This window comes from Aythya ferina, assembly GCF_964211825.1.
Source record: "Aythya ferina genome assembly, chromosome: 3".
NCBI classification, from domain to species: Eukaryota; Metazoa; Chordata; class Aves; order Anseriformes; family Anatidae; genus Aythya; species Aythya ferina.
Window position 1 is genome coordinate 29,922,317 of NC_140298.1, and position 27,668 is coordinate 29,949,984.

General features: G+C 35.2%; 1 protein-coding gene across 4 annotated transcripts in view; it reads right to left on the reverse strand.

Annotated features, from left to right (window-relative positions):
- AHCTF1 (AT-hook containing transcription factor 1) overlaps nt 1-27,668 on the reverse strand; it is a 46,460-nt gene that overhangs the window by 12,766 nt on the left and 6,026 nt on the right. For all 4 annotated transcript variants that reach the window (XM_084512218.1, XM_084512220.1, XM_084512217.1 and 1 more), the window contains exons 2-27: nt 27,211-27,337; nt 25,773-26,026; nt 22,400-22,580; nt 21,412-21,619; nt 20,133-20,249; nt 18,782-18,866; nt 14,197-14,347; nt 13,492-13,624; nt 13,222-13,403; nt 12,685-12,746; nt 11,654-11,782; nt 10,074-10,164; nt 9,894-9,983; nt 9,586-9,726; nt 8,750-8,854; nt 8,106-8,199; nt 6,689-6,812; nt 6,520-6,576; nt 5,261-5,407; nt 4,338-4,525; nt 4,025-4,169; nt 3,800-3,931; nt 2,043-2,190; nt 1,805-1,955; nt 1,155-1,265; nt 352-547 (exon numbers count right to left, since the gene is read on the reverse strand). In XM_084512218.1, coding sequence (XP_084368344.1) covers nt 352-547; nt 1,155-1,265; nt 1,805-1,955; nt 2,043-2,190; nt 3,800-3,931; nt 4,025-4,169; nt 4,338-4,525; nt 5,261-5,407; nt 6,520-6,576; nt 6,689-6,812; nt 8,106-8,199; nt 8,750-8,854; nt 9,586-9,726; nt 9,894-9,983; nt 10,074-10,164; nt 11,654-11,782; nt 12,685-12,746; nt 13,222-13,403; nt 13,492-13,624; nt 14,197-14,347; nt 18,782-18,866; nt 20,133-20,249; nt 21,412-21,619; nt 22,400-22,580; nt 25,773-26,026; nt 27,211-27,331 — 3,543 coding nt within the window. In that variant the 5' untranslated portion in view covers nt 27,332-27,337. The remainder of the gene's footprint in view (nt 1-351; nt 548-1,154; nt 1,266-1,804; nt 1,956-2,042; nt 2,191-3,799; nt 3,932-4,024; nt 4,170-4,337; nt 4,526-5,260; nt 5,408-6,519; nt 6,577-6,688; nt 6,813-8,105; nt 8,200-8,749; nt 8,855-9,585; nt 9,727-9,893; nt 9,984-10,073; nt 10,165-11,653; nt 11,783-12,684; nt 12,747-13,221; nt 13,404-13,491; nt 13,625-14,196; nt 14,348-18,781; nt 18,867-20,132; nt 20,250-21,411; nt 21,620-22,399; nt 22,581-25,772; nt 26,027-27,210; nt 27,338-27,668) is intronic.

Here is a 27,668-nt window from a genome sequence, read left to right on the forward strand (position 1 = left end):
AGACAGAGCTATTAAGTGCTTAAATAATGAGATGATTATGCTGCAAACTGCACGTTAAGTACTTTGAGAAGTCCCATTTTAACTTTGTTCCACGGCAATGAAAACAAGCGTATTCCATGAGTTATTGGACAACGTGCATACTACAATTAAATCAGAATTAAATGTCCAATTTTAAATTTCCTTTTCAGGACTTACCAATGTACTGCTTCCAAAGGCACCGTATATATAACAACCACATGCAAATTAAAATTTGAAACCCATGTTGTTTGTGTTAAATACTGCGGTTTCATTTTAAAGCTTACAGGCTTTGGTTTGGTTCACCGGTTCTTACTGTTTTCTTAAAACACAAACCTTAACCACAAGAGGAGTCTCTAGTAAACCCAGTTCTGATGCTCTTGCAATTCTTTTTTGTGGGATGGAACCATGTATGTTTGATTTCAATGGGCTGGATGCCATGTATGAAGTAGAAGGTAGGCATGGTGACTGCCAGCTATCATCCTGTGCTAGAGAACATGAAGGAACAGGGCGAACCACCAAATCCAGCAATCTGTTAAGATACACAATTTAAAATAAGAAAGTAAGTTAATAAATGGAAATGAAATTATGTTGTGTTCAAAACAGCTGAGATGATACATAACTAAAATATACAATGGACAAAAAATATACGTATACATTACTGCAGCAGTGAGGGTATCAAGCCCAGGTCCAAGCTACAGGCTTTTTTTTTTTATTTTTATTTTTATAAACTATTTGTTTACATTTTGTATTTTATTTCCTAAATTACTGCCTCTGAGGCAAGAGTAATCCAATTTTACATAAGTAGCGTAATTCTCATGTCAAAAGAATTAATCTGCATTTCAATGCTGGTACCAATTCAAATTCTCCACTTAGTTGCACCCTTATGTTGATTTTTGGTTTTCTGTCTATTGAACAATTTGAAAACAGAACACTCTGAAAACACAAGAACACGAGAAGCATCTTATTTCTCAAGATAATTTAAATGTAGTATTACTAACTATATTTAGTACCAACTAGTAATTCTGTAGGACAAAAATCAGTATTACTTATTTTCTACAGTATTAAGACAAAAGCCACATAAAATAATATTCCCTCCCCCTTATCTTTGGAACATTCTCTCTGTGGATCTACTTTACCTGGAACATTTTTGTGAAAATTTTGTAATTGGTGTCCCAATAAACGCCTCAGGCAACTCTGCATCAGGGAGAGGTTGATTCATTATGACTGGTGGTTCTGTAACTCTAGGACTGGAATTAAAAGGAAAACATGATTGACTTTCATTCACCTGCAGTACAAAACATATGGTGAAATAAACTAGAATTCTGGTATCACCTACAAGAAAATCATTATTATTAGTATTACTACTAGACCCTTTTTGTTGTTTGTAATTCTACCTATTTCTAAGTTAAAAAGCTGAAACAAAAACAGAAACCAGACACAAAATGGTAAGAGTGGTACTTGATCACACAATAGCATCTATCAAAATTTGTACACAACAGTCTGATGGCAAAGCTTTAGTTTCAGTTATCTTAAATTCTGTAAACACATTTAACACCATAAAAATACGTATTTGCTTAAGTAAGATTATTAACAGAAAACTTTCTCAAAATATTATTTCTCACATTTAATAATAATTACTCTACTTTGCATATGCAAAGCAGCCAAACAAAGCTTTATTCAAGGTCCGGTTTCTCAAACACCAAGAAAACAAAACACAAACATTTTTTTTAAAAATCTTTATCCAAACACCTATCTAAAGACTTAAGTTTGTTAAAACGATTCTTACATATTGTTTTGTGCAAAACTGGTTTTCTGCTCATTTCCTACCCATACTTCTCCAATTTTGGACAACACATCACTGATGAAAGTTGCTCTTGTGTGCACACTTTCTGCATTAGCTTTTTTTGCTACTGTCGATAATGGCTTTGGTCTTGATACTGTAAAGTAAGAGGGGAAAAAACATTAGCCTTATGTAATCCAAGTGGTGGTAAGTTGTCCATTACACTTTTCCCCCCAAAATTTACCTTCTCTTAAGACTGAAGAAGGCAAATGGTAAGGCTTGGCTCTCTCCATAGCCAGCTTCCTTTGAACTCTAGGAAGGATCTTGCCATATTGGTCTAATATAGAATTTCTAGTAACTGCTCTCTCTCTCAAGCGAGGATCACAATCATGCTGATAAATTAAAAGAGTAAAGGAAAAAGTTTATAAAAAGTTAACTAATTACAAAAAGTTCATTGTAATCTGTGCTATTCTAATTAGTGAATACATTTCCTCTAAAGACGCATTAAAATGCATCCACTGCATGTAACAGCAAGTTCTACCCAACAGCAAACACCAATTCTGCCTAATATTTTTAGCAAGCGGACGGAAGACTTCCAGAACAATGAGCCTACAACCTTAAGTTGAAGGAGTTCTGGCACTCTGTACAAACTTAATCTGCCACGCATGTTGTCACCTGCAATTCCCACTCTCAAATAGCTTACCAAAGAGTAACAATGGACCTTGGTTTTCTGAAAAACCAAGGGCTGAGATGTCCTTATATACAAGGCACCTGCAAATTATGTTAGACAAAATAATTTGAATATTCAAACAGGTAAGAAAAAGCTACCTATACACATCTTCCAGACAGGTAAGTTTTCAAATGCAGGACCTAGAACTTCCAATACCATCTAATAGATTTGATTCATTGCAAAATTAAGGTCCTGGAAAACATCATACGCATCACAGATTTGTAAGAGAAGTTCACATAGACATGTGAAATGTTGAGGTATTTTAAGAAACAGAAGGTAGATAAAAATTGATTTTTCTCATACTAGAGGTAAAATGGAAATTGTGGAATCACAGAGCTCATACTGTAACTGAGGAAGTTAAAAAAAATAATAAAATTTTACATCTGGATATGCATCCAGGCTGCTCTCAGAAAAATAAAGTTGCATGGAAGATGCAAGAGACGACATACAACATATTCTTCATTCCACAGAAAGGATCAAAGCAACTTCTAATAACCTATGTTATTAATATGTTAATATGCATATATTATGTTAATATGTATGTAACATACATATCTGAACAACTAAGTAGCAAGACTGGCTGATATTTACTGTAGTAGCAACATGCATACAAAAAACAGTTCAAACCAAACAAAGACCATGCCCTATAGCACCTCACAGTAATTTGCTCATATCCTTGAATACTTTACACTGAATTAACACTCTTGCAATCATACAGAATTCATTCATTAGTTTCTGGACCTGGAGTTCTTCAAGGGGTTAAAATCCCTTGATGTTGAATAAACAGTATTTAAGCTTACATATACACTGTGTACACACTATTTAAGCTTAAGCATTTTCTATATTCTTGCCTTATCCAGACCATTTACAGTGAAAGACACTTTTCTTTAGCAAAAATAATTTGCTTTAGACTGTTAGGAATTAGGTAAAAATTTATTTTTGTAATGCAGGACTACAGTGAAATTTTAAATTTACAGCTTTATGTTACAAAAGGTAGATTCCTCAGATTCAGACTTTTAAGTGGAGTCAACCGGTCTGTAACAATTTATAAGTTCACAAAATAGCTCTGACTCGGTGAAAGATTTTATTTAACCTTTAGGTTCAGCTGCAACTTAAGGTGTAGAAACTTATTCCTAGTATTTCAAAAGAATGGTATAAGAAACACTTAAACCATATTTGAACAATAAAAAACCAAGGTTTTTATGAAGTACCATCAAAAATAGTAATGCCTTAAAGAAACTTGCACCCCTGGACAGAACATTTATGCTTACCATAAGATTAACTTTCATTGACTGATTCAACTGTAGTGCTGGGATATAGTTGGCACGTTGCAGATGGTGAACTAAAAGAAATTCGTGATTTTGTACACCACCATTGGTCTGCAAAAACTTCTCCAAACACTCCTATGAGAAATAACACATTTCAGAAAACTATTATGATTCTGCCTCTTATCATTTCCAAAATGTAATTAAGACTTCTTTCTTGTCCACACTTACTTGTTCAGTGTCTGTGAAAGGGAGCTTCAGTAAATCTTGCATTAGTCCCATCTCCTGACAGATTTCATACATGTGTCTTAACAGCTCTTCTACATTTAACTTTGTGCTATGCTGCTGCAACAGACTCCAAGCCTCCACCATGCACCTGTTATTAATTTATAACATGTAAAGAGTATTAATCATATAATCCAAAAGATGTCTGAAAACTGTGTACTGAACACTTAAAGGGAACTGAAGTGACAGTGATTTACATCACTAGTTCTCCACCTTTCACCACACTTGAATACTAACATTGTGGCGTATATTTCTTTACCTATTGGACAACAACACAGTGAGAAAAAGCTGCACTTCACTACTGCTTGAGACTGATGGCTTCATCATCTGCATGTATTTGAGGGCTCGCCTATGCTCTCCTTGGCACATGAGCGATTGAATAATTCTCATATGTTGCCATGACACAGTTTTGATTGTAGCTGGATGAAACAGAAGGGCCAATGAATTCTGTAAAAGTTAGAAAATAGGTTTATTAAGATAGATAATAATCACTTCTGCAATAAAAGCACTCAAAAGCTTCCTAAATAATGGTGAAGGTGTATTAGATAATTTTAAATGACTAGTACTAATGAAATATTTGATACAGGAAATATAAATAAGAATGTTTAAGCATTTGCACACAAAAAAATGTTAGCCATCTAGAATTGTTTTAAAAGAACTTTAACTTGCACATTTCTAGGTTAATAAAAAGTAATATTCGTATACAGAAATTTGATAACTACATTATTGAATAGACAAGTTATTCTCCCAGATTATATTAACATAATGAAAAGCAAAGAACAAACTTCAGCACCAGAAAGAACATGAATAAGGTTCAAAAGTCACTTTTGCAATCTTCTGCCTTGAATCATACTATTATGATCACAGTTTTAGTATTTCAAATACCCAAAACATTGTTTTTGAGAAACTGTTCAACAGCTAAAAATGACTTAAACAAATGGCTTTGAAAATTTAAACAACAAGCATTATTTGTGTTGATTTCTTCTGTAATCAATTTCCCATCAAAGTAATAAAAACAAAATTTCAAATCATAATTTATTGCTGAAAGAATAGTAGCAATATTACAATAGAGCTTCTGCTCCTTTATCAACTGTTAATGAGCTCAGCACCAATGAAAAAAAATCTTTTTAGTTTATAGCTTTGTACTGTAATGTATGCCTAATCAAACTGTAACATACTTACTTCATAATCATTGTGATCCAGAAGCCAAAAACCTTGAATAAGCCTAACGAGACCCCAGGGGATAGCAAAAACAGTTGGGAAGGAGTCAATGGAAGTTTCTGTTTTATTCGGAATGGAATGCATGATATCTAGCAGCAAGTAAATTGTCTGATATCAAGTATCTGATTAAGGCAAATATATTTCTGAGATTAAAAATTTATCCCATTATACTTAAAAAGATTGTAATGAATGAGAACGTAAGAGTATTAAAAAGCAGAAAAAGAGTAATGGATTAGTCTTGCCATTTAAAGCTATTATAAACCAAAGAAAGCCAAATACTGAACCATAAAATTGCATCCTGAGTACATAACCAGGAAGAAATTTCTGTAAGGTATTCAAAAAAAGTTAACTTTAGATATTTAAATATCTCAGTTTTAAACTCAGACCACTGTTTAGTCAGAAGAGCTACCAGATGGACATTCAAAACATTGAAACACTCAAGGCTTACAAATTCCCTGGTGTTGGTTTATTTCCTCATTTCCAGAGTATGCAAAACAAAGTAAATCCTTATGAAATGTATTAGCTCTCAATGAAAAAAATCTGAATTTAAAATGGCATGATTCTTTGGTAATGCCATTCTCTCTTTCTAACGTGTTTTTAGGAACATACTCTAAGTCAGCTGTAAGGTACAACAGCTTTTAAAACACGTGAACTCTCTTGGCTCCCCTCTCCGTTTGCTTAGGCAAGAAAGCAATTCTGTATATTTCAGCAGCTTAAATATTAAGTTTCTGCACATTGGCTTTTCCCTTCTCTCTGTTTATTATTCTGTGTGCCTGCACTTAGAACAGAACAAAAGCAATCGCTGTTAGCTGTGCTGGTGGGAAAAAAAAGGTACTGATAAGCTTCTGTTACATTTCCTTTTCCTCTGAAGCAGCACTTTTTGCGCATCATACTAGGAAACTGCCATTTACTACAGATACGGCTGCTTTAAAAAAATACATTTACATTTCCAGAAAAACTGTTTTTCTTATTATCTTTAAAATTCTTTAGTACACCTGTTTGCTCATACCAGAAAAGACTTTGCAACAAAGCATAAAAAATCCACAGTACTGAGAAGTAAAACAACGCTTCTGATTACCACTTAATTCTGAACTGAATTTTTTCACACTTGCACTGTGTTTGAAGTGTAAATTAAAAAGTTCTATTAGGCACCCACATGACATTTAAGTACATTTATGTGCACATATTGAAAACAAAATAGAAATAAATAAAAAGGATACAATTGCATGTTTGTCATTTTCTTCAATGTTTTCTAACAAATAGAGATCCAGCAGTGCCTGAAATGAGAAATTTAAAGTTTAAGAAAACCAAAAAACTCCAATCATCTGTAAGTCGTTTGCTCTTGTTTGCTTTTTTGCTTTTTGTTTTTTAAAGGAGCATAACACTCACGTGTAAACTAACAGGTGGGTATCTCCCAGTTCCTCCTTCATCTCTCCGCCACAGTTTCTCAACTTGTTCTCCTAACTGGGAAACCATTCCATCAATCATCAAGCAGTCAGAATCCCATTTTCCTCTGGAACAGAAAGCAACAAGGATTTGGACAGAGTAAAACACTAATTCTGTTTCAGTTTAAGAAAAAAACAAACAAACAAACAAACAAAAAAAAACAGCCAACTCTTCTAAAGCAAAGAAAGAAGACATACATACAACGCTGTGAATATCACTTGAAATATACATGCAAATACGTGAGTCGTTTGAGAAATGTTCATTAAGTTCTATTCAATTATTATAGGAGTTGAAAATGAGAATCTTAAAAGTTGTTCTATTACACTAAAAACTGCAATGAGGCTGTTTCAGGCTGTGTTACTTACCATACTAAAGGAATTGTAAACAATGTTTTTTAAGTGCCAAAAATAATCATTCTTATACTAACAGAAGAAATTTAACAGCATCAAAACACCACAACTTCTTAAGAGCAATATAATACCTCTAATTGAGTGTTCCAATATAGTAACTGATACACAACTTAATGAAAATTTCACATTTTGTTTTCAGTATCTCACTTTTATTACTGAAAAATGAGGGTTGGAGTTAGATGATGTTTAAGGTCCCCAAGCCATTCTACAATACACTGTTATTTTCAGAAAGCTGGACATACAGGTAAATTTTTACCATCATAAGCAGCATTTATGTTTCTATAGACATACCATTACAGTTATGTATGTCTGAACTTTTTAAAATTACATTGTCCCATAGACCACCAGTCTTCTACTGACTGTTTCTGCCATTTAATTTCCCCAATGATCAAAAGCAAAAAAAAAAAAAAAAAAAAAAGCAAAAAAAAAGTGATTTTTATCCAATAGCCAGTACTATGCTAGGTAACTCAAAATTACTTGTAGCTGACAATCTTATTAAAGCACACAAATGTGTGCTTTACTTGTGAGTAGGAGACTTAGGCCAATACAATTATTACCATCTATTACCAGTCAGTAACAGAAATGTTTTTTTTTTAATTTATTTTCAAAAACACGCTTTATTCTATGTCCAAAATAATTGTTTTGTGAGTATTGTGTTTTGTGGTTGACATTTATAAAAAAAAATGACAAGAACAATAAACATAACTATTGCCTCATCATTTTCCCTTAAACTATAAAAAAAAAAACAAGGACTGGTACTAAGCAGAAGTATACACACACATTTTAGCACAGGAAAGTAACCTCTGTATTCAACAGAACATGTGCATCACAGAATTGAGTATTGCTGACAAATGCATTAAGCACAGCAAATACAACTGTTGATATCAAAGCTATTCACTAACTCCTGAATTTTCAGTGGAAGTGTTCCAGAATTCTCTGGTAAACCTTACCTTGATAAACGCTCAAGTTTCTGTCGATGACCAGTATAATAGCTCTGAATCAGAGGATAATTGTAGAAAGGTCTAGACAAGTGCATATCATCATCTACAGGCAGTAAAGCAAGAGCAAGTTAAAGTAGTATTGTATTAAATTTAAACAGAAGGTCATAAAAGCTAAACATCAAGAAGCACATCAAGAAGCATAAGCAAGCCTTCAGCTTTGAAAGAAACTAACTTTGTTTCTGCCTTTACTAGAACAGAAGGCACAAGACAATTCCTTCTTGCCTCCACTGTCACTTGAAGTTTACTGTTGATGTAAAATTCAGAACATGTACTGTAACAGTAAAACCACCTATTAAAAAAATGTTTAAAATACTAGGTATTTCATGTTACTGATCCAAATTACCTCCCTAAAGTCAAAAGCTTATTGCTATTTTTAAAGAACACGCAGGAAAGAAACTGGCTGCATTATTCTACACAACACATTTGAAAAAACACTGAAATCTCTATTTCACCAACAGAACTTCAGCATATACTATCATGGAAACAACACTATTTGTTATTGATGAAACATTTACTAGACTATGGCTAAAAACATGTTTACAGGAATCACTGGACAGTTTCCTTGTTACAAACGAATTACAGTTGAAGCTTACCTAAACCCTCTGGTAGGAGACTGGATCGACAGAACCAGATGACTACTTGTGCATACAAAGAAATGAGGCTAGTTACCAGCTGCTTATTTGTCAAGTCTGTAACACCTTAAAAAAAAAAAAAACAAACTTTTTTTAAACAAACTCCACAATACTAAGTGGAAAGCAGCAAAACAATGTGGTAGAAATCTCTGTATCACTTTCTCATTTGAAGAAAAAAAACAATCACAACAGAAAATAACTCTGCAAAGCAAGAGATTTACTAAAAGGTTAACATTAAAAAAAAATTAAAATAGAGTCTGAACTACTGAATACACTCTTAAGACATCTGTTTTCAATACAGCAGTGATTTTTAGTATGGCAAAGGAAAAGAGCTTTATTTTTTCAATATGCCACAAACAATTTATAATATAAAAAACTGCAGAAACTTAAGCAACTTTTCTTTTAGCAAGTTACTCATTTGTGCTTCCTTTATAATTTGTAATGCAGTATTTGTATTCAACTGAGTTGCTAGCTAAGAACTAAAGAGAATAATTTTAACCATTACCATATATAATTGTTGCAGTTTCAGTCTAGTTGCTTACAAAGCTTCTTGCTAAATGTAACCTCCCTTACTCACTTGCACGAAACTCCAGAACAAAGCATTTCCCTGAACAGATGCATATTAAGCAATAGTCACAATTTCTCACTAACAGCTCTTCTCCTACCTAAGCTTGTCTTCTGAGCATCAAAACCAACAAAAATTCATGTTTCCACAACTACAACCCAAGTGTCACCCTGAATGAGAATATGAACTTCACAATAGAACATATGAAAGATTTAGTAATACTGTTACAAACCTTTTTCAGTAAGCTCTTGTGCTTCTGCTAGGAAACAATTCAAAACTGTGCTAAGGTTGCTCAAAACCAACTGGCAGTGCTGAAGAGACTGTATTGTTTGTGGGTCAATGAAGTTGCAGGAGCCATCAAACAGTGGAACACCTTTCCAAGAATAAATATTAAATCATTAGCCTATAGTGTAATTCCAAACAAGAGTTTCAAAGTACATTTAAAGTACTGTGTACAATATCATACAGAGTCAGATTATTTAATATGCTCAATTTCAAAGGATAATTTTATGATTGCAAAATGACTACAGTAATACTCACAGATTTGGTCAAATTCATCTTTTGTATAAATCACTTTGTTCCACGTCCACTCAAGAACAAACCGTAAACTAGCAGCAGAACTTGGCTGCTCTTTAAAAAACAAAAAGAACAAAAAGGAATGAATGAATGAACAACTTAAAACTCAAAAATATAAAACAAAGTCAACATAAGATGTATTACCTTCAGATGTCCAATGTTTAATGCACCCAGTCAGAAGTTCTAAAGAACTTGTCTGGACAGCAGCTGACAATACAGCTTCTAACTGCTCCTCCTAAATGCAACAGGCAAAATAAAATGATCGTCTTACACAGTTGCGATGTCTGAACCATCAATAATTAGTGTTTCTAAGTGTAAACTCATATAGACACCAAAAAGTCTTTTCATGCATACTCAACTAATTCCATATCCCTTTTCTTAATTCTAATCACAGTCTTGTTGGTTTGCGGAACACATTAACTTTTCCTCTGATATTTCAACTTACTAATTCTAACCTCTATTTGCATGCCTCTGCATTATAGTCTTAATTTACTGAGCTCCAATTAACTATTTTTGGTAACATCCTCTGCTAATATCCATTACGCATTTTGTGCATGTAAGTTTTGCATCAGGAATGCATTAATATGCAATGTTTGCACTAGAAGCAGTGAAGCTAAGGTCAAGCTGCTTTCTAGACTGGAAAGACATGAGGCAGCTTCAACATCAGAACATTAAGCTATAATTTTCTAAAATTATAGAAACAAAGTGAACTGTAAATTTTAATAGATTTAGATTTTATTTTAAACTGTTCAAAAAGTGCATTATAACGTAGTGGGATTCATTTAGGAGGGTAACAACTATGCACAGAAATAAAATATTAAAGGGTAGTTTACTGCAGCTGGTGCTCTGATACTTCAAGCGAAACGATCCTTCATATCATTTTACTGAATTTACTCTTTGTTTGTGTTTTTGTTATTCATTTCTTTAGAACACAGTCAAAACTATGCTTCTCTTCTAGGTAAAATCATTATGATCAAAGCAATCTCTGCAAGTCAGAATAAACATGGGACATTTCCATCTTTTTCTTGGAATTGTTTCAGACAAGGAGACAACAAAGAATTCTTACGGTGGTAAAGAAAACTCTAAACCAAGCTTCTTGACCATAATCCTGAAATTTGTCTTAACTAATAACCAAAAGAAATCCCTGCTCAAATCCACAAGTCTCTGAGTGATATTTTCACAATCAAACAATGATTAAAAAAATCCCCAACTTATTTCCAATTTATAGTTGACATCAAAGCATCAATTTTGAATTTAAGACTATGCATCATGCTTGCAAAATAAGCAGTCTAATGGCCAGGCCAACTTGACAAGAAATTTCCTTCAGCTGTCAGACTGTTTAAAATTGTTTCTTGTCCCAACATACTTCCCCAAATCCAGTGAAGAATCCAAGAGACTAGTACATGAGGGCAGTAGGAGGACTGCTCTCCCCTGCCTGTTTATCACAACAGCTCCCTTTCTCATGAAACACTTTAGATGACAGAACGGTTGGTGTACTGCAAATGGAAAATCTATGAAAGAGGGGGCTGCAAATACTGCAGTGGGATAAAGCAGATAAAAAGCAGTGGGTGTCAAGTTATCAGGTCTTAGAGTTTCCACAGCCCTGTCAGACAACACGAATCATAGAATACCCCGATTTGGAAGGGACCCATAAGGATCACAAAGTCCAACTCCTGGCACCGCACAGGTCTTCCTCCCACCCCTGATTTCTGATGAGCACTCACCTGACTCAGACTGGATGGCTGGACATCAACTAGTCTTGGAGACAACAAGCCAGCTATAAGACACCTATTGTAGCTATCACAAATGGCTTCACTTATTGAAGGACCAGATTTCTTCAAAAAATTCAAGGTCTGAAACATCAATCAAAAATTACAGATTAAAACATCATTGTAATTTAACCATGAAGATTCTAAATAATCATTGGAAAAAAAGAAAGTTTTGACAAACTACCCAGAAGGTTGCATCAGTAACATGCTTTAGTGATCTAAGTATTACTATGTAGTCTTAAAGATGGAAGCCAAACTAAGTTACAGTTTATAAAAATCCTGTTCAACTCAAATCAGCCCTTACAGTATTTTATCTAGGTATTTTCTAGCTTCTTTAGGTTGACCTTTCCTTTTCCTTAATCACTGCAGCAAAATACATCCTATATAAATGAAAACTAACACATTTTTAAACCACATTTTGGAAGATCCTTTCCGTAGTTGTTTGTGCTGAAGCTGATCAAGCAGTTCTGTGGGATGGTGTTCTTTAGTTCTTAAATATTTACTTGTGTTCAATGAGATATGTAACTACTTATGTTGGAAATGCTTAGCTAGCTGAAAAAAATGACTTGTTACAATTTGTGTGGTGGCTCAGAAGTTATTACTTGTCCAAGTTTGGAAGGAAAAAAAAAGACATTTCATCTTAACTTTTTTTTCTTCTCATCACAGATTAAAACCCTGACTGTACGATGTATCAATCAAGAAGCAACAGCTTTCCCTGACTTCTACAGGATTGTTGTTCTTGTTCTTAAGAACAACTTTCTTTTCCTTTCTGGACATCCAATCCTTCATCATGCTCACAAGTAGTCAATGGTAGTTTTCAGTCCCCACAGTGGACCTAAAACATAACCATTTGCTTAAAACTGGCAGGATGCAGCTGCAATTCTTTGAGTGGGTGGGCAGAATAACCACAAAATGGCCTGATGGTGGAAACAGTGCAATAGAAAACACTTCTTGACATTCTCCATGAAGATAAAATAAAAGATCACCTCCTTCTGGAAGCCAGTGCAAGTCATGTGAACAACTCCAGAGTTCAGCAAGCACGTACCATCTGCAGAAACAAAGAATGTTTGTTAGAATTCTATACTCTCACCATTTCCTTACAGCCAGTTTACATTTTTAACACAGAAATGTATCTGGAAATATGTGAGTACCCCCCGTTTTTTTTTTGCCTTTTTTTTTTTTTTGCCAGTTCATTTACAAACATTTAAAAATATCATTACTGCACATATACTTTTTATCTCTAGTGTTATTGAGGTTGAAGACCTTCAGCTTAAAGTAATGTGATTTTATAACCATCACTAATTCACTGGCTTTGTTATATAAGCACAGAAACCCCACAATGTCTCTGGCGTGTTTCATGATATTAAGTACCTTGTTGGTACAGCATAATCACACGTTGGATTTATGTGTGGTTTTTTTTTGTTGTTGATTTTTAAGTGACAAACGTTGAACAAGAGAACCAGTAAATGACATTTGACCTCAATTCTTAAACTTATCCTTATTAAAAACAGTGAAATACCTACCAAAGTTATAGGTACTTGGATTAAAAAACTGCTCAGGCGGTGGATAAGAAGGAGGAACTCCACGACTTAAACTCCGCTCGTGTACCAGAATATCCAAAATGCGGTTTGGAGAAGTCACACTTATTACAGTATCCAATGACCATAAGGCAAAATAGGGGCAATTATAAAGGAATTCTTCTGGCCTTTAAGGAAGCAAATATATAATTTCAATACCAACATTCAAATTAAGTTATTTGTAAGGACACTGAAAACAACTTAATAAAAATCTACCTTAGTGAATCTGGCATTTGAGCATGATACCAGCGATTAATGTCAAATACACCCAAATAAGTAGATGGCTTTCCCTGACCATATGTATTCACTTGCCAGCTGAAGATTGATACACTGGTGTCAGGAGATATTACTGTAAAAGACAAGAAATTGTGTCTCAGTAGTAGAAAATATTATATTTTTGATATTTTTAAAGCATCACTTTCCATTTCATTTTAATTCTTCTGTTTCACTCATGACAGACAACACCTACTAAGAATAAAAAAATTGGTAGGATAGCATACCTCTCTGTGATAGATTAGTCATACTGCTCGTTTGCAGTTTCCTCGGGTTTTTTTGCTCTTTGCAAATACTGCAAAGACCAGCATTGTGCTTTAATAAACAATGTCCAAATTACTTTTTAAGTTTTAAAAATGGCTAAGTTTTAAAAATGCAAGTTTTAAAAATGGCTATGTCAAATATTTTTCTAAAAAAGAAATGCACAATTTCTGACTTTACGCAATTTACTCAATACCAGATCTCTTCATTGCACTGTCCATTTCCATCTTTAAATGTAACTTAAGCATCCCATTTTTCTTTTTAGATAAGCCAAACAGGCTATTCTATACAGATATTTAACTTTCAGACCGTGGGTACAGAACATTCATTGTTCACATTCCAAAACCATTCCTTTTGGAATAACCAAACATGGACATCACAACAAACCTTCATTAATGCTATCCTCTCTGTCTACGTGGTTGCGAAATTTCTCTACAGTCTGACAGCTGAGTAATTTAGTATTGCTGCTCTGTCCTCTCAAGGGAAAGGCTCCACCTGTGAGATCTAAACTGTACCTTTCATCACAATATTCAAAGCCCTGGGGAAGAATAAGAGAAGAGAGAAAAGGTCATTTTGAAATGAAAACAAACATCACACCTAAATCAACTGTACGTATCTAAATGTAATACAGATGTGATGATGTGTATTTCCCCCTAGATTATTTCCAATAGTAAATACAAATTACATCTGATCTGCAAGCAAATTTTAAAAAAAGTAAAATCATAGTGGGTAAAATTGATAATACTTTCCCTGTTTTCAAAGCACAGCATTTCTCTAACATTATTCAATTCTAAAAATGTTTTGCAGAATTTCTTCCAAACAAGGGTTTGTTACAGATCAAAATACGTATCTACAAATAGATTCCTAAAATAATGCAATACAGATGCAAACAAAGCTCTTTGCTCCATGTCTTGATTACAGAACCCATGAAATCAGAGAAGTAATGGCATCACAGCAGCTGAAATTCTTTATTTATTATTAATATTAAGATATTAACTGTAAGCACACCAGAGATACAGTGATAACAGAGATATTAACTATAAGCACACCACTAGAGTGAACACACATCCCTCTGGAGTACCTATGAGAAATTTCTTACTGATTAACAATCTTCTATCAGGCCATATAAGCTTCTACTAGCTCCTCCTCTGATCTTGTCAGACTAATGGATTAAATATTCCTTGGTTCCTTCACCAAGCACAGCCAACAGCAGAAGAGGAAAACAGAGACAAAATGGTGTAGACATGAACAACACATCTAGGATCACAAATTACTTCAGAATGGGCAAACTACTTAGACATATTCAGAGGTTCAACACAGTCCTGCTGCCGTTTCTGATAGCATCATTTTCTACAGTAAGCAGTAACTGAAATACTGCCTTTCCAAATGCAGCATTGGTTCAAACTGTCTGCCATGAAACACATCAAATTGCGTATTGTGGACAAGCAACAGCTCCACAACCTCAAAACAAAAAACCACCACCACAAATAAATAAGGAATGCCGAAACACAAAAACAACCCTAAAACCTAAACAAACAAACCAATCCCAAAATCAATTCTACCCCAGTTTCCTAAGCTTTAAGAACTCTGAAATGAGCTGGAACAAAACAATACAGTCTCACATGGCACATCTAATTCATCTAGCCTCAGAAGAGGCCAATTTTCTCTCTGAAGAAATACTACAAAGAAATATCAAGACTGTCTTAAAAAAAAAAGTCTTTCATTACTACAGAGAAAAATGCTGAAGTTTACCCTGAAGTATGCACAGTCCATTCTATCAAGTAACTTCAGAAATACCAGACACACATAGACAGATGAGAAAAATATAAAAGGTCCCCCTGAAAAACCAGCACAAAGCCTAATTGAATCTCACTTCTATTATGGAGGGAAACTATCCAAACAATTTTTAATAAAATGCCTTCCTGAAAAAAAAAAAAAAAAAAGAAAAAAAAAAAAAAAGTCCACCATTCCTAAAGTTTGTTTCATCAAATAAACTGCTAAAACCAAATAAACCTGCTAGAGATGAATTTTAACTGCTGGACAATTCTGCTGGTTGGAAGGGCCCTCTGGAGGTCATCTGGTCCAAATCCCTGATCAAGCAGGGCCACCTGGAGGCAGCTGGAGGACAGAACTGTGAGTGGTAACCAGAAAGTGCTGCTAAATGAATCCAACTGCATTAAAGAATTATCATTGTGCTTAGGCCCAAGTCCTTTTCATACTGTTCCACATATGTATCTGGATGTTTTAAAGGAAACTGCTATTCAAGAAGTCCAGATGATTTTGATTATAGCTTTTCCACATCATTTAAGAAGCCAACCTATGCAGCCAGGTTAAAAAGTACTACTCCCTTTGACTTGAGATTTCAGATCTTGAGGCGTAAGGAAAAGGATCAAAAGGTCTCAGATCTTTTAGTTTATGAAATTATAATTATTTTAACTCAGCACAGAAAAATATCACTGAATATGTGGATACCTCTCCTACTTGACATTGAGTAACTTCATAAAGGCCAGTTCCTCACCAACTTGGGAGGGGGGGGAGGGGGGTAGAAGTCAAACAATTCCTGCCCTAGAAAACTCCTGACGCATAACAGCGCATGCTTATTTTTCCATCGAGGAAAGCAAATCTATGTTAAGCAATATAGGAAACTGATATAGGAAAGAAATCTTTCATGCTCCTATAAACTCAACTCAATGGCCAAAGGCCAATAGTATTTTTCTGTTTACTCAAAGTTCACCTGGCAAATTGGAACAATTTTTATACCTTCTGCCCCTGAACACGAACAGGAAATTTGATTCAGACAGCTGCGTAGGCATATTTAAGTATTAAGACCTTCAGAAACCCACTGAGAGCTCTAGTACTGGCTAAAGTGACACTACACGTTTCCCTCATGTCAACTGCAGAGCACACCTCCTTGTCCTGACATGTCTCAATCTTTTTTAATTTGTTGACAGTATGTGTTATCACGTCTTGGTATGAAGCTGTATGTGTAAGTGGCTCATATGGAAGCTAGCTGAAGAAGTCAGATATCTTTTCTCCCCAGCATGTCCAGCTGTTTAATTCTCTCTTCAATCATCTTGTAAGATTGGCCCCAGTTTCACATGTCCACAACACTTATGGGAAGCAGAAACAGCACAGGGGTAGAATATCTCAAATCCAGAGAACAGTACCTGATACCTCTTAGAAGAATATGAATGAATTACGTGTTGCAAGGTCTGTAGAAGGTTAAGTGTCTTAAATTCTTTGACTACACCACAGTTCTCTGGGGTCAAAAGCACGTTATGTTATCACACTGCCTTTTTTTTTTTTTTTTTTTTTAAAGTATTAACTGGAATTGCTACTGAATCCATTTTTAAAATCTGCTGAACTTCTGAGCTAAAAATTGACACTTGTCATGTCTAATTCAGACAAATAAGGTGACTAAGACAAAAAACTGCTCAATAGTAAAAGGACCCACATTCTAACATTAAAGCATTGAGACAGAACTTGGTTACCACAAGAGTGATGGACGTAGACGTTTTTTTTTTTCCAAAGAAGCACATGCAACATGGTACAACCTCTGCCACTGCCAAGACTGAAGTTAAAAATAACATTTAAAAGAGTATAAAGAAGAAAGTAGTACAAAAAAATGGAAATAGAAAAAGATTAAAGAAGCTTTGTCCTATCAACTTGCCAAAGTTCTTAGAGCAGTGCAAGAAACACAGAAGTGAACTGTAGCAAAAGCCCTTTTAAAAACTAAAAACCCAGTAAGGGTGTGCTGTTCCTCTAAAGCAAAGTATATTAATATCGTAACAACAAAAAACACACACAAAAATAAAGAGATGGTATCCATATTTAGAACCTAGTGAATCACTTGGAGATATAAATATCTTACCAGCGTGATAGGTAATGCTTTTTAAAGAAACACCACCATTCCCAATCACCTAAATTTAACCTATTCAAAAAGCAACATTTACAAATGAGGAAGAAGCTTTGCTGTATATAAGGAAAAAGGTCAGAATTTATACTCAAATTTTTGCCTTTGTTCTAAAACATCAAAGGGCACAGTCCCTATAAAAACAAGAGTACCATGACATAAGAATCATAACTGTTGAGGATATTCAATTAAAAAAAAAAAAAACAAAAAAACCACCAGAATAGGAGGAAAGAATTGCTCCAAGTAAGAGGACTTGACTTAAAGGAATTTTGGAAGAGATTCAAGCATACAGAATTATGTTTTGCTAGAGACAGTCATCAAACAGATTAATCTTATTTATATCTGTTAGATTTAACCAGCATCGGTATCCAATACCTCACCCATATTTTAAATACATTATTTTTGGAGCCAGTTTTAACAATTCACGTATACTCTTTTGACCAAATCATACCACTGCTTACTGTATTCACATATTCTGCTGGCTTTAAGAATAGATTTAACAGGAAAGCCAATCAAGATGTATAAAGGATCTTAATAGCTACTATGCTTCAGGATCAATACTTAAGACACTATAGATGCATTCTCTTTACAGTCTGGCTGACAAAATACAAAAGAAAAACAACAATATAAAACAAAAGATCAGGAAAGAAAGATACACAACTGTATTTTTAAAAAGGGTTACAGACAGAGAAGCTTATTCAAGTCTGCAGTTTGGCTAAACAAACAAAGCTACTCAAAGCCCTTCTTCTGTTACTACACCCCATTAATTTGATGTTTTGGTTACGGATAATTTTATTTGTAAAACCTGTTTTCTGTTTGGAAATTGAGTTTACAGGAGCTCTTAGCAAATGAATCTAGTTTGAACACATGACATCAGAGTTTAAAATCATATGACTTGTTTTCAAAATGCCTGGACAAAGGTCATGACCAAGAGGAATAAGCTGAAGATGATTGTTTCAGTCAGCTCTGAATTTTGATGGTGTTACCCTGCCAACTTAATTGATCCTCCCCTTAGAGAGGATTAATGTTGTCATATTTTCACATACACACATATCTTACCTCATACATGACTTGTCCTGATGCCAAGCGTTTTCTGTCACCAAACGCTAACTGCAGCAGATGTAAACTCAAAACATCACCTTCACTGAAAAAGGTACAAATGATGAAATTTGATTAGAAAGTTGTTTTATAGTCCTCGTTGTCATTTTTATCAGACCTAGACCAAAGTTTTCTTAATAGTGTGCTCTGGCAGAAAAGAAAAACACCACTTCCCTAAACATGACAATAGGTCACATTTAGCTGCTAAAACATAAAGGAGGAAATTTGGACACTAATAGCTCCACAGCAGTAAATGCTAACCATGTAATTTGAAAGCTTCAATATGTTGTATATACTAAAATATGTTGGAAATAGTTCTTCACAGCGAAGAGTTCTCAAGCCAAACTGCTTTCAATTTAAACTTTAAAAGATTGCAACTCTGTGAACAGCTGAGTTGACAAAATAGCTGACTAATGGTGAAAGAGGGAGATCTCTCCTTTCCCCTATCACAAAATTTCAGTCTCTCTCTTGCATATACTGCACCCTTCCACACACTGGTTTGCTTCATTAGCCCAGCAGGAAACCATTTACTTTTCTGCTGAACAGGGATGGTATCCTGCCAGATGAGCTGAACTAACTCATGGAGGTTCCAAAGAATGCTAAAACTGGCAGACGGTCATCAGCAATACTGTGATTCTCCTCCTTTAGGGACAGCAGGCTGTTGTACCGGCACATTCAGTGTTCTAGATTTGCAGCCTAAACTGCTCTTAATACCACACTGTGAGTATCAAACAAATCATAAAGCAGTCATCAAGGAACAAAAGGAAATAATTATGCATGCAAGCACAAAAATATAGCCACTACTGTTTCACCTTCTTTCTGAAACTCTGAGCAAAGTAGGAACTGCATGAACCCAAGGCTTCCAGAGAACTCTCTAAAAATACAGACACACAATTCTACAACAGCAATTTCAATAAATGCAAGAAACATCAACAGTCAAAACTAAGAGAAAGTATGTAAAGAAAATGACAGATATACTAGTGCTCAAATATAATGGCATTACACTCCTAGTGAAATCCCAAACTCAAGAAAAAGACTACAACATGATAGTCAATGTTTATTCATTCTCATCGACTGACTTCTCAGAGGTTTCAAACTACAAATGAAAGAAGAAATTTATTCTATAATAAAAGGATTTCTGAGGTCATCATTATTTTAACTAGTAGTTCCGTCTTCACATTTGTTAAAAACTATAAGAACGGCATTGTAAGCTTAACACCTTCTGTACTTGAGAAAACACCCTGGATATTTAAACAAAGTGAGCATATTTTAACTTAATTCAGTGAAATATAGAATATATACTTTAATTTACCTTTCTTGGGTAGATTGAACAGCCCACAAGTAGCAACAATTGCGAGGATCATTTTCAGGTTCCTGGAAAGTAACAGCATATACAGGAATCCTTCCTCCTTCAAGTTGAGAGTGGTACCTACAGGTTTAAAGAAGAAAAATAAGGGAGGTAAGTCTATCGGCCAAGTTTGCAGAAGAGTAGAAGCATCTTCTCAGAAGAGTACCCACATGCTTACTCTCATACTTGCATCTTGAACAAGTGATTCAAGGAAGTGACCACTTTTCAAGGACTACTCAAGAGGTAAGGAGATTGTCTATCAAATGTAATAACCTGTGTTTACTACCTTTGCATAAGATAATTCAAACTAGTTTCTCCCAAACAATTACTTAATTGCTGGGCAAGAGACGATTCCTACTTTTGTATCTTACTTAAATATAGAACTTAAAGTTCCTTTTAACAAATTCAAAACAGTGCCAAACAGAAGTAGCTTCTTGTTTCTTTACTTGGACTATGCAGAAAAGCATTCTTCTTCCAGACTTGTGAATTTTATATGTAACTTCATAATCTATTCTTGCTAACTAGTTATTTCACCACTGTCTATTTACGTATCCAATAATTTCTGGTTAGTCACTGCAGATTTATTTAAGTGAATCCCTTTCTAAATCTGGCCAAGTATTTCAAGAGAGATTCCTCTTTGAAATTATCCCTTAACTTCTCTATCACCCATAAATTTATGGGTCCCTTTTTCTAGTCTCCAAGCATTCTAAGCAAACTTTCATTCGCATGCATCCTTTTCTTGATAGAGGCCAATCGCCTGTATCAGAGAAGGCTGAAACATAGAAAGAAAGAAATATTAGATCACAGGTCAGCTATTGATTTTTCGTGTCTCAATAGTCTCACCCTAGACTCTTTAGAGAATATCGTAACAAAAAAAAAATATTATTAACATATTTCAGCCTTGCAATTTATGCCCTACTTGCAGTAACTAGTTCTGAAAAATGCACTGTCTTAGAAAAATCAGCTCTGTCACATCTTAATGGCCTAACATAACCCAAACAAGAATGCTTTCCACAATTCCTCAATCCAGAGGCACAATAAGTAAAACAAACGTAGGCCACTGGGGAGAAGGTGGTCAACTTATCCCATGTATGAATTCGTAGTTCAAACGAGATTTTCTAAGCATTCCAGGATTATTCTAAAGAATTTCAGTCCATGAAAAAAGTTTCTTTAATTTAACATATTTCCTTAAGTCAAGAATTGAGCTCTTTGAACCCTCCTGCAAGCATACAAGCCTACTTACTCCTTCTTCAAAGTTTTCATATTCCATAGTGACAGGTAGCCATCTGAAAAACCCACAGCAAGCAGATTGCTTCTGCTTATGTAGCACAGGGTTGTTATTGCTGTTCCTGATGGATTTTGTACTTGAAAACAGAGATGTCGCCCCTCTCTGGTTACAGCTTCTCTTCTTTGTGGAACTTCAGCAGGAATTCCAGTGACAACTTCTAGGTCTACACACATACAAAAAAAAAATCATGATAAAAGAATGTGTTATTTCACTTAGCATGCATGTTAAACACTGACATGACAACACTGATAATCTAGTTTTACCATCCAAGGCCAAATATCCATTTATGCAACAGTAATTTGCTATTGTCATTTCTTTGAATACATATGAACTCTAACTTGATTGAAATTCTCACTTGTATTTCAAAATCTGGTAGAAGTGTAACCAGAAAGAATTTTTTCTTGACTTCCGTACATCAGGAGCATGGGTCTTATGATGAAGCTCTCTGAAGGACATCAACTCCTGAAGCTACTGTTGTAATAATGGAACAGCATACGAAAACTGAATAGGTAAATCAGGTATTTCATTCGTGCAAATGCATGACTTTTGGTAAGTTGGATTTAATCTTAAAAATATGCCTACAACTTGCCCCCATGTTAGTTAATAGAAGCAAAATATCATTCCCAATAAAAAGAGCGCTTCTGACAACTTCCCATCAGACAGCTGCACTGGCTCAGATAGTAAAGTTCCTATACCTCACTGGCAAGAATTGGTGACATAGTGATCTTGGTGAAAGACGGTGGGCATTTTAACTTTAGAAAGAGCATTACGCCACTCCCATCTTTAACCAGTTCAGGACTTCATGATACCAAACCACCGTCTGCAATCAGTAGTCTGTATGCTAGTATATTCAAAATTGGATCTATATTATTTACTTAAAAGACATAAGCTTTCTTACATTTAAAATGGGTGTTTCAAGTTGAAAAAAAAAATGCAAGCTTACCAGATGCTTCTACTTCATTCTGACTACAAGATAAATCATCCAAACAAAGATCAACCAGAAGTATATGTCCAACATCTGTAACCACTGCTGCCACTCCAAAGAGCCATCGCAGACTCTGGTGTAGGTGCTGAGTGCTCACACTGGCTCCTCCATGATTAATTATGGGTTCTATACCAGTTACCTACAGGAAAAGCATAAGTTAACATTTAACCTGTCTGACAAGCTAAACAAAAATCATTCAACAAGGAAACCAAAATTAGGGCATCAGAAACACTCACTATGGCATAAATGCACAATACTTGAAAGCAAAGCATTGTTTTCAATTATTTCAATTAAAAAAAAATCAGTCCTGTACTAAAATCTGCTACTGCCTCTCATTTACTGTATTTCCTACAGTTATTTAATTGAATAAACTCCAACTTACATGGTACACTCCATTATTACAGCTTACCAACTTCTCTTTCCTACTTAGAAATAACTAAGGAATTTTTTAAAATTAATTACAGAAGAAACTTTACTGCATTTAACAGCCTTACATAAGGCAAAAATCTAGTTCTCCCAGTGCTCACAGCCTATCAGCACTGGGATATAGTCTATGCCTTCATAGTTGACATCAGAAGTCAACATGGACTGACCAAAGGGAATCAACATGATAAACTTCTGTGACGAAATGACTATACCAGTTAACAACGGGAGAGCAGTGGATATTGTCTGCCTGGACTTCTGTAAGGCCTTTGACACTGTCTACTGTAGGATCTTCGCAGACAAACAGTTGTTACATGGGCTGGGCGAGCAGACAGTGAGGCAGATCAAAAACCAGCTGAAGGGCTGAGCCCAGAGGGTGGTGACCCATGGCACAACATCGAGTTGGAGGCCAGTATCAAGTGGTATACCTCACAGGTCAACAGTGGGCCCAGCCCTGTTAAACATCTTCAGGGATCTGTTGATCCCTGAAGGAGTGTTGGCACAGGTTGCCCAGAGAGGTTGTAGTCTCCTTCCTTGGAGATCTTCAAAAGCCATCTGGCTGCTGTAAGGCAGTCTGCATGCTGTTTTACTTTAAAATGAAGACCCTTCACAGCACCTGCAACACCTCCTGGGACAGCACTCACTGCTATACCAGAGATACAAACACCTGAAAACTCCTGCAGCAAAGCTATACAAGGAAAGAACGTAGGCTGTCATTTAGCTTCTTGCAAAATACAACAGAATGAAAACAGGAAGCTTTATGTCAACAACGTCACATCAAACTGAAAGAAGTGTCCATCACAAGGTAGTCTCTTCCTATATATTTTTTCTCTTCCTATATATTTTTTCCAGTGTTGGAAAAACTAACTAAACCCTGAAGCCTCAAAGTCTTCTCCTCTCCCGTATTTGTTATGACCACAGTGCCCAACAATCCACTACAGAATTTACCTTTCAGCTGTCACAACACTTCTAATCATAGAAGTATCTGCAGCTATTTACATACCTGCATTTTGTTTCATTTTCATGTGAATCAAATTAAATCTCCAATCTTCTCTGCTACTCAAAGCAGTACCAAAAGCATTTTGAGTATTCAAATTTTTTGCTGTGCATCTTGATGATTGTGATGAGGAGAGCACAAGTACAGTACACACCTCACTGCAGCACTACCCAACGTTCAGGTGTTACTTCTAATTTTTCTTTGACCATTATTGTCATTGTACTACTGGCTCCAAATGAATCTTCAACTTTTGCAAAAAATATTTCTGGGTTCTAACACATCAATTTTCTATGTAAAAGCTCCTGAAACAGCACATTTTTCCACTGTTCTCTGCACTGTCTTCATATCCTCCTAGCCCAATGCCAGCTCATTCTGGGAATGAACAAAGACAACTCCTCTCAGCTCACTGAATCTCAATGCTACCCTTCTGCCTCACACAAACCAGGAAAATTTGTGAAAATACTATTCAATAGTTCTGAAACATACAAGCACTGTAAAACAATTTAATGTTTTAGTTCAAATTTGCTTTTACTGGAACCTAATTCAAATAGGATTGCAGTAACATTTTTAATTTTTCTGCTACATTTTGCATGGATGTCCAGAAGCAATTAGAGATGCTCGCTCCCACAAAAAAGGCAATTTTTTTTCTAAGTTTACAAGTTTTTTGAATCCTTTCCTTTCTGAACGACCAATCTACTCTTGCACTAAAAGTCAGCTGTACAGTCACTATAACTACGCTGTATGGATACATCAATGGGTGAACACCTCAGACCAGAGTTACTGTAAGCTAGTTAACCTCTATATCTGGCTACAGAAGATATACCCACAGTAAAAACAGTCCGTAAATTAATGTGCTCATTAAAGCCATAAAAAAGCAACAACTCAAACTGCAGAAAGTGATACTAAGAATAGATTTGCATTTTACTTTTAAAAATAATCAGTGTGGAAGAATCATTTAGGCAGATTAAATCAGGTTATACATTACATACGTGCCGGTATGAATTACAGAATAATGAAATCCAAAACAAATGGAGAGTAGTCAAGTGCAAGCTTTATCTACTTGTTTCTGCTTACCTTTGCTCCTACACACAACGTAAGAACTTTATGCTCCAATTAGTAGTACCTGTGCCCTGTCTATGTTGATGTAATTAATCTAATAGCAACAAGATAGGAACCAAAGTGAAAGCAACAGACCAAACATGCTTGTAATCAAAAACATTTAGGGCAGAATAGCAAAAATTCAGATAAGCTTTGGCTTTATCCCAAAATTCATAACCCTTATCACAAAACAGCCAACTTCCCCCTGCAAGATTCCTCACATCTTCTCCTGAACAGTTTGCTGTGCCACAGCAAAACTCCTTCCTACAACTGATAGTTGTAACTATATTCAAATGACTTCCATACACACAGATTAAATAAGTGACAATGATCCTTCTTAACCTATTTTCATTTTTCTATTCCCAGCTCATTCTATTTAGATGTAAGATATAAAACTTCAACTTGAAATGTCTAAATCATTCACTGCACAACAGCTATGGAAGTCTGAGATACTTTAAAGACAGTACTTCTGACAGAAATTAACCACTTAGGAAACACGTACTACAGACACTTCAAAGCACTTTTTTCTTTTTCAATCTGACGAGGAAAAAAAAAAAAATAAAAATCAATGCCTTTTTTGAACTTGGAGAATTAGATAACAAACCCATTTTACTACCGGTATAATTCTAAAGACAATGGTATTGTTAGGCCCCTCCTTTTACATCATGATTCTCTTGACTAGATGCTCTGAAGTTACAGTATGCTAATACAGCATAGAATAAAATACATCCTACAAAGAGATGCTCCAAAGCTTTTCCTGAAACAGCACGTAGTAAGATAAAAGCTTTGTTTCTCTGATTAACAAGTACATACCCTTCCTGGAAGAACAACTGCTTTAACCACTCTTGATATTCCAAGGTCATACAGACAGAGAACACTTCCCTCTGCTTCTTCCAATCCAACCAACAGCCCAGCTCTCTTCTGCCAGGAGAACTCCTTTACCACGCGAACAGTGGGAGGCTGGTCATTCACTCCACTGAAACGATATGCAGAGAGCCTCTCTCCTGTCACAGAGTTCACTACCTCAAGTTGAGGACCACATGCCAACCACGCCTGGCCATTTCGTCCTGTAAGAGAAAAGAAAGCTGACTCAAAATTTCCAGCAGAGGACTGAAAGCAACTTAGAAGTCATCGCCCCTTTCCCTCAATGAAAGTACCTAACAGAGTAAGACTAACTTACTTAATTTTGGTCAACTATTTAAAATCACACGTTGAAATCCTCAAGCAGCCCACCTTAAAATTTACAACCTTATTACTTGGCATTTGCACTTGCCATCCATATACTGAATGATTTTAATTGTTGGGGGCAAGGATTGCAATATATTGATCCAGTCTGTATGCCATATTTGGCTTGATTTTGCTAAAAAACATCTGAATACATAAGGATATTCAATTCTTCGAGTACATTTCAACTGTAACATTCATTCCAGTTTATTAATTTTACTTGACATATCCCTACTTTGGGTATGGATTTGGAATTTGAGAAGAAATTATCTTAAAATGATGGTAAATGCATTAGTAAATTACAAATCTTACCTGTGATTACCGAAGGATTTAGAGTTTTTGTGTCACAGAACTACCTCAAACTCAAAGAAGTATTAACTCAATTACTGCATTTACGGCCAGGTAGGTGGATTCTACCTGGTCTTAACAGAAGACTGGAAATCCAGACAGGCACCCAGCTCTACTTTCTGATCACACAGAAAGAAAAACTATCTAATCTGCTTAGCCACTTCAGAAACTCTCACTGGATATTCATCTGCATCCTATTCAGGAGTTTGGAAATAACGGCTGCAGTGCCTAACATTCTTAGCCTCTTTGTTCTACTCAGTTTGGAAAATATTTTTTCTTTTTTGTCTCTAACATTGTAAAACTATTCCCACGTGTGGTATCACGATGGTCATATAGCTTGTGCTGGTGCAAATAAATATAGCCCAAGACAACACTATTACTTGAAAAACTGTTCTTTAGTTAATTAAAAATTGAGGAAAGCTCACTGATTCAGCATGCTTAAGTAAATGACTTCAATAGCATAAGATTATTTCAGCCTTCAGTGAGGATTGTTGTGATTTCAAAGTTCATTCTAATATTAGCATTTTAAATAACCAAGACACCCTTTTTATCTTCTCTAAGCCTGATGCATCTCAATAGAACCAATCTAAAGCAGTTGATTCTATGACCCTATGTTTCAAGTAACCTCCAGAAAATAATGACTTTGTACAACAATAACATTTTAAAGGGTAATGCTCACCTCCAGAAAACTTCCCACACAGCACAGAATCTAGGGTTATCTCATCTTCCCCAAGTGCTTGAATAGTCACCTCAGGAAACTGCAGCAGACTGCTTGTTACCTGAGCCGTTAGGTCTTGCATTCTTCACTGTAAAGAAATAAAGAAATGCAAAAATACTCATGTCAGACATATATTTTTGAGATTCACAGAATTTTCATCAATATACATCAAATAATCTCTTTTACATCACATGTAGTTCTTATAAGCAAGAGGGGGAAAAAGGCATTCGGAAAAAAAAGGCATTCAGTTTTTGACCTTACAAAAGAGCAAAGTGACAACCATTTGCTTTTCTAATGCCTGAGACGTTTCAGTAAAAAAGCAATGCACAGGTATTGACAGATAAATAGCAGCAAAACAATTCACACAGCTCGAGTCTACTCACATACTGCAGAGTAAGACAGGGTTTTAGAAAAATAAC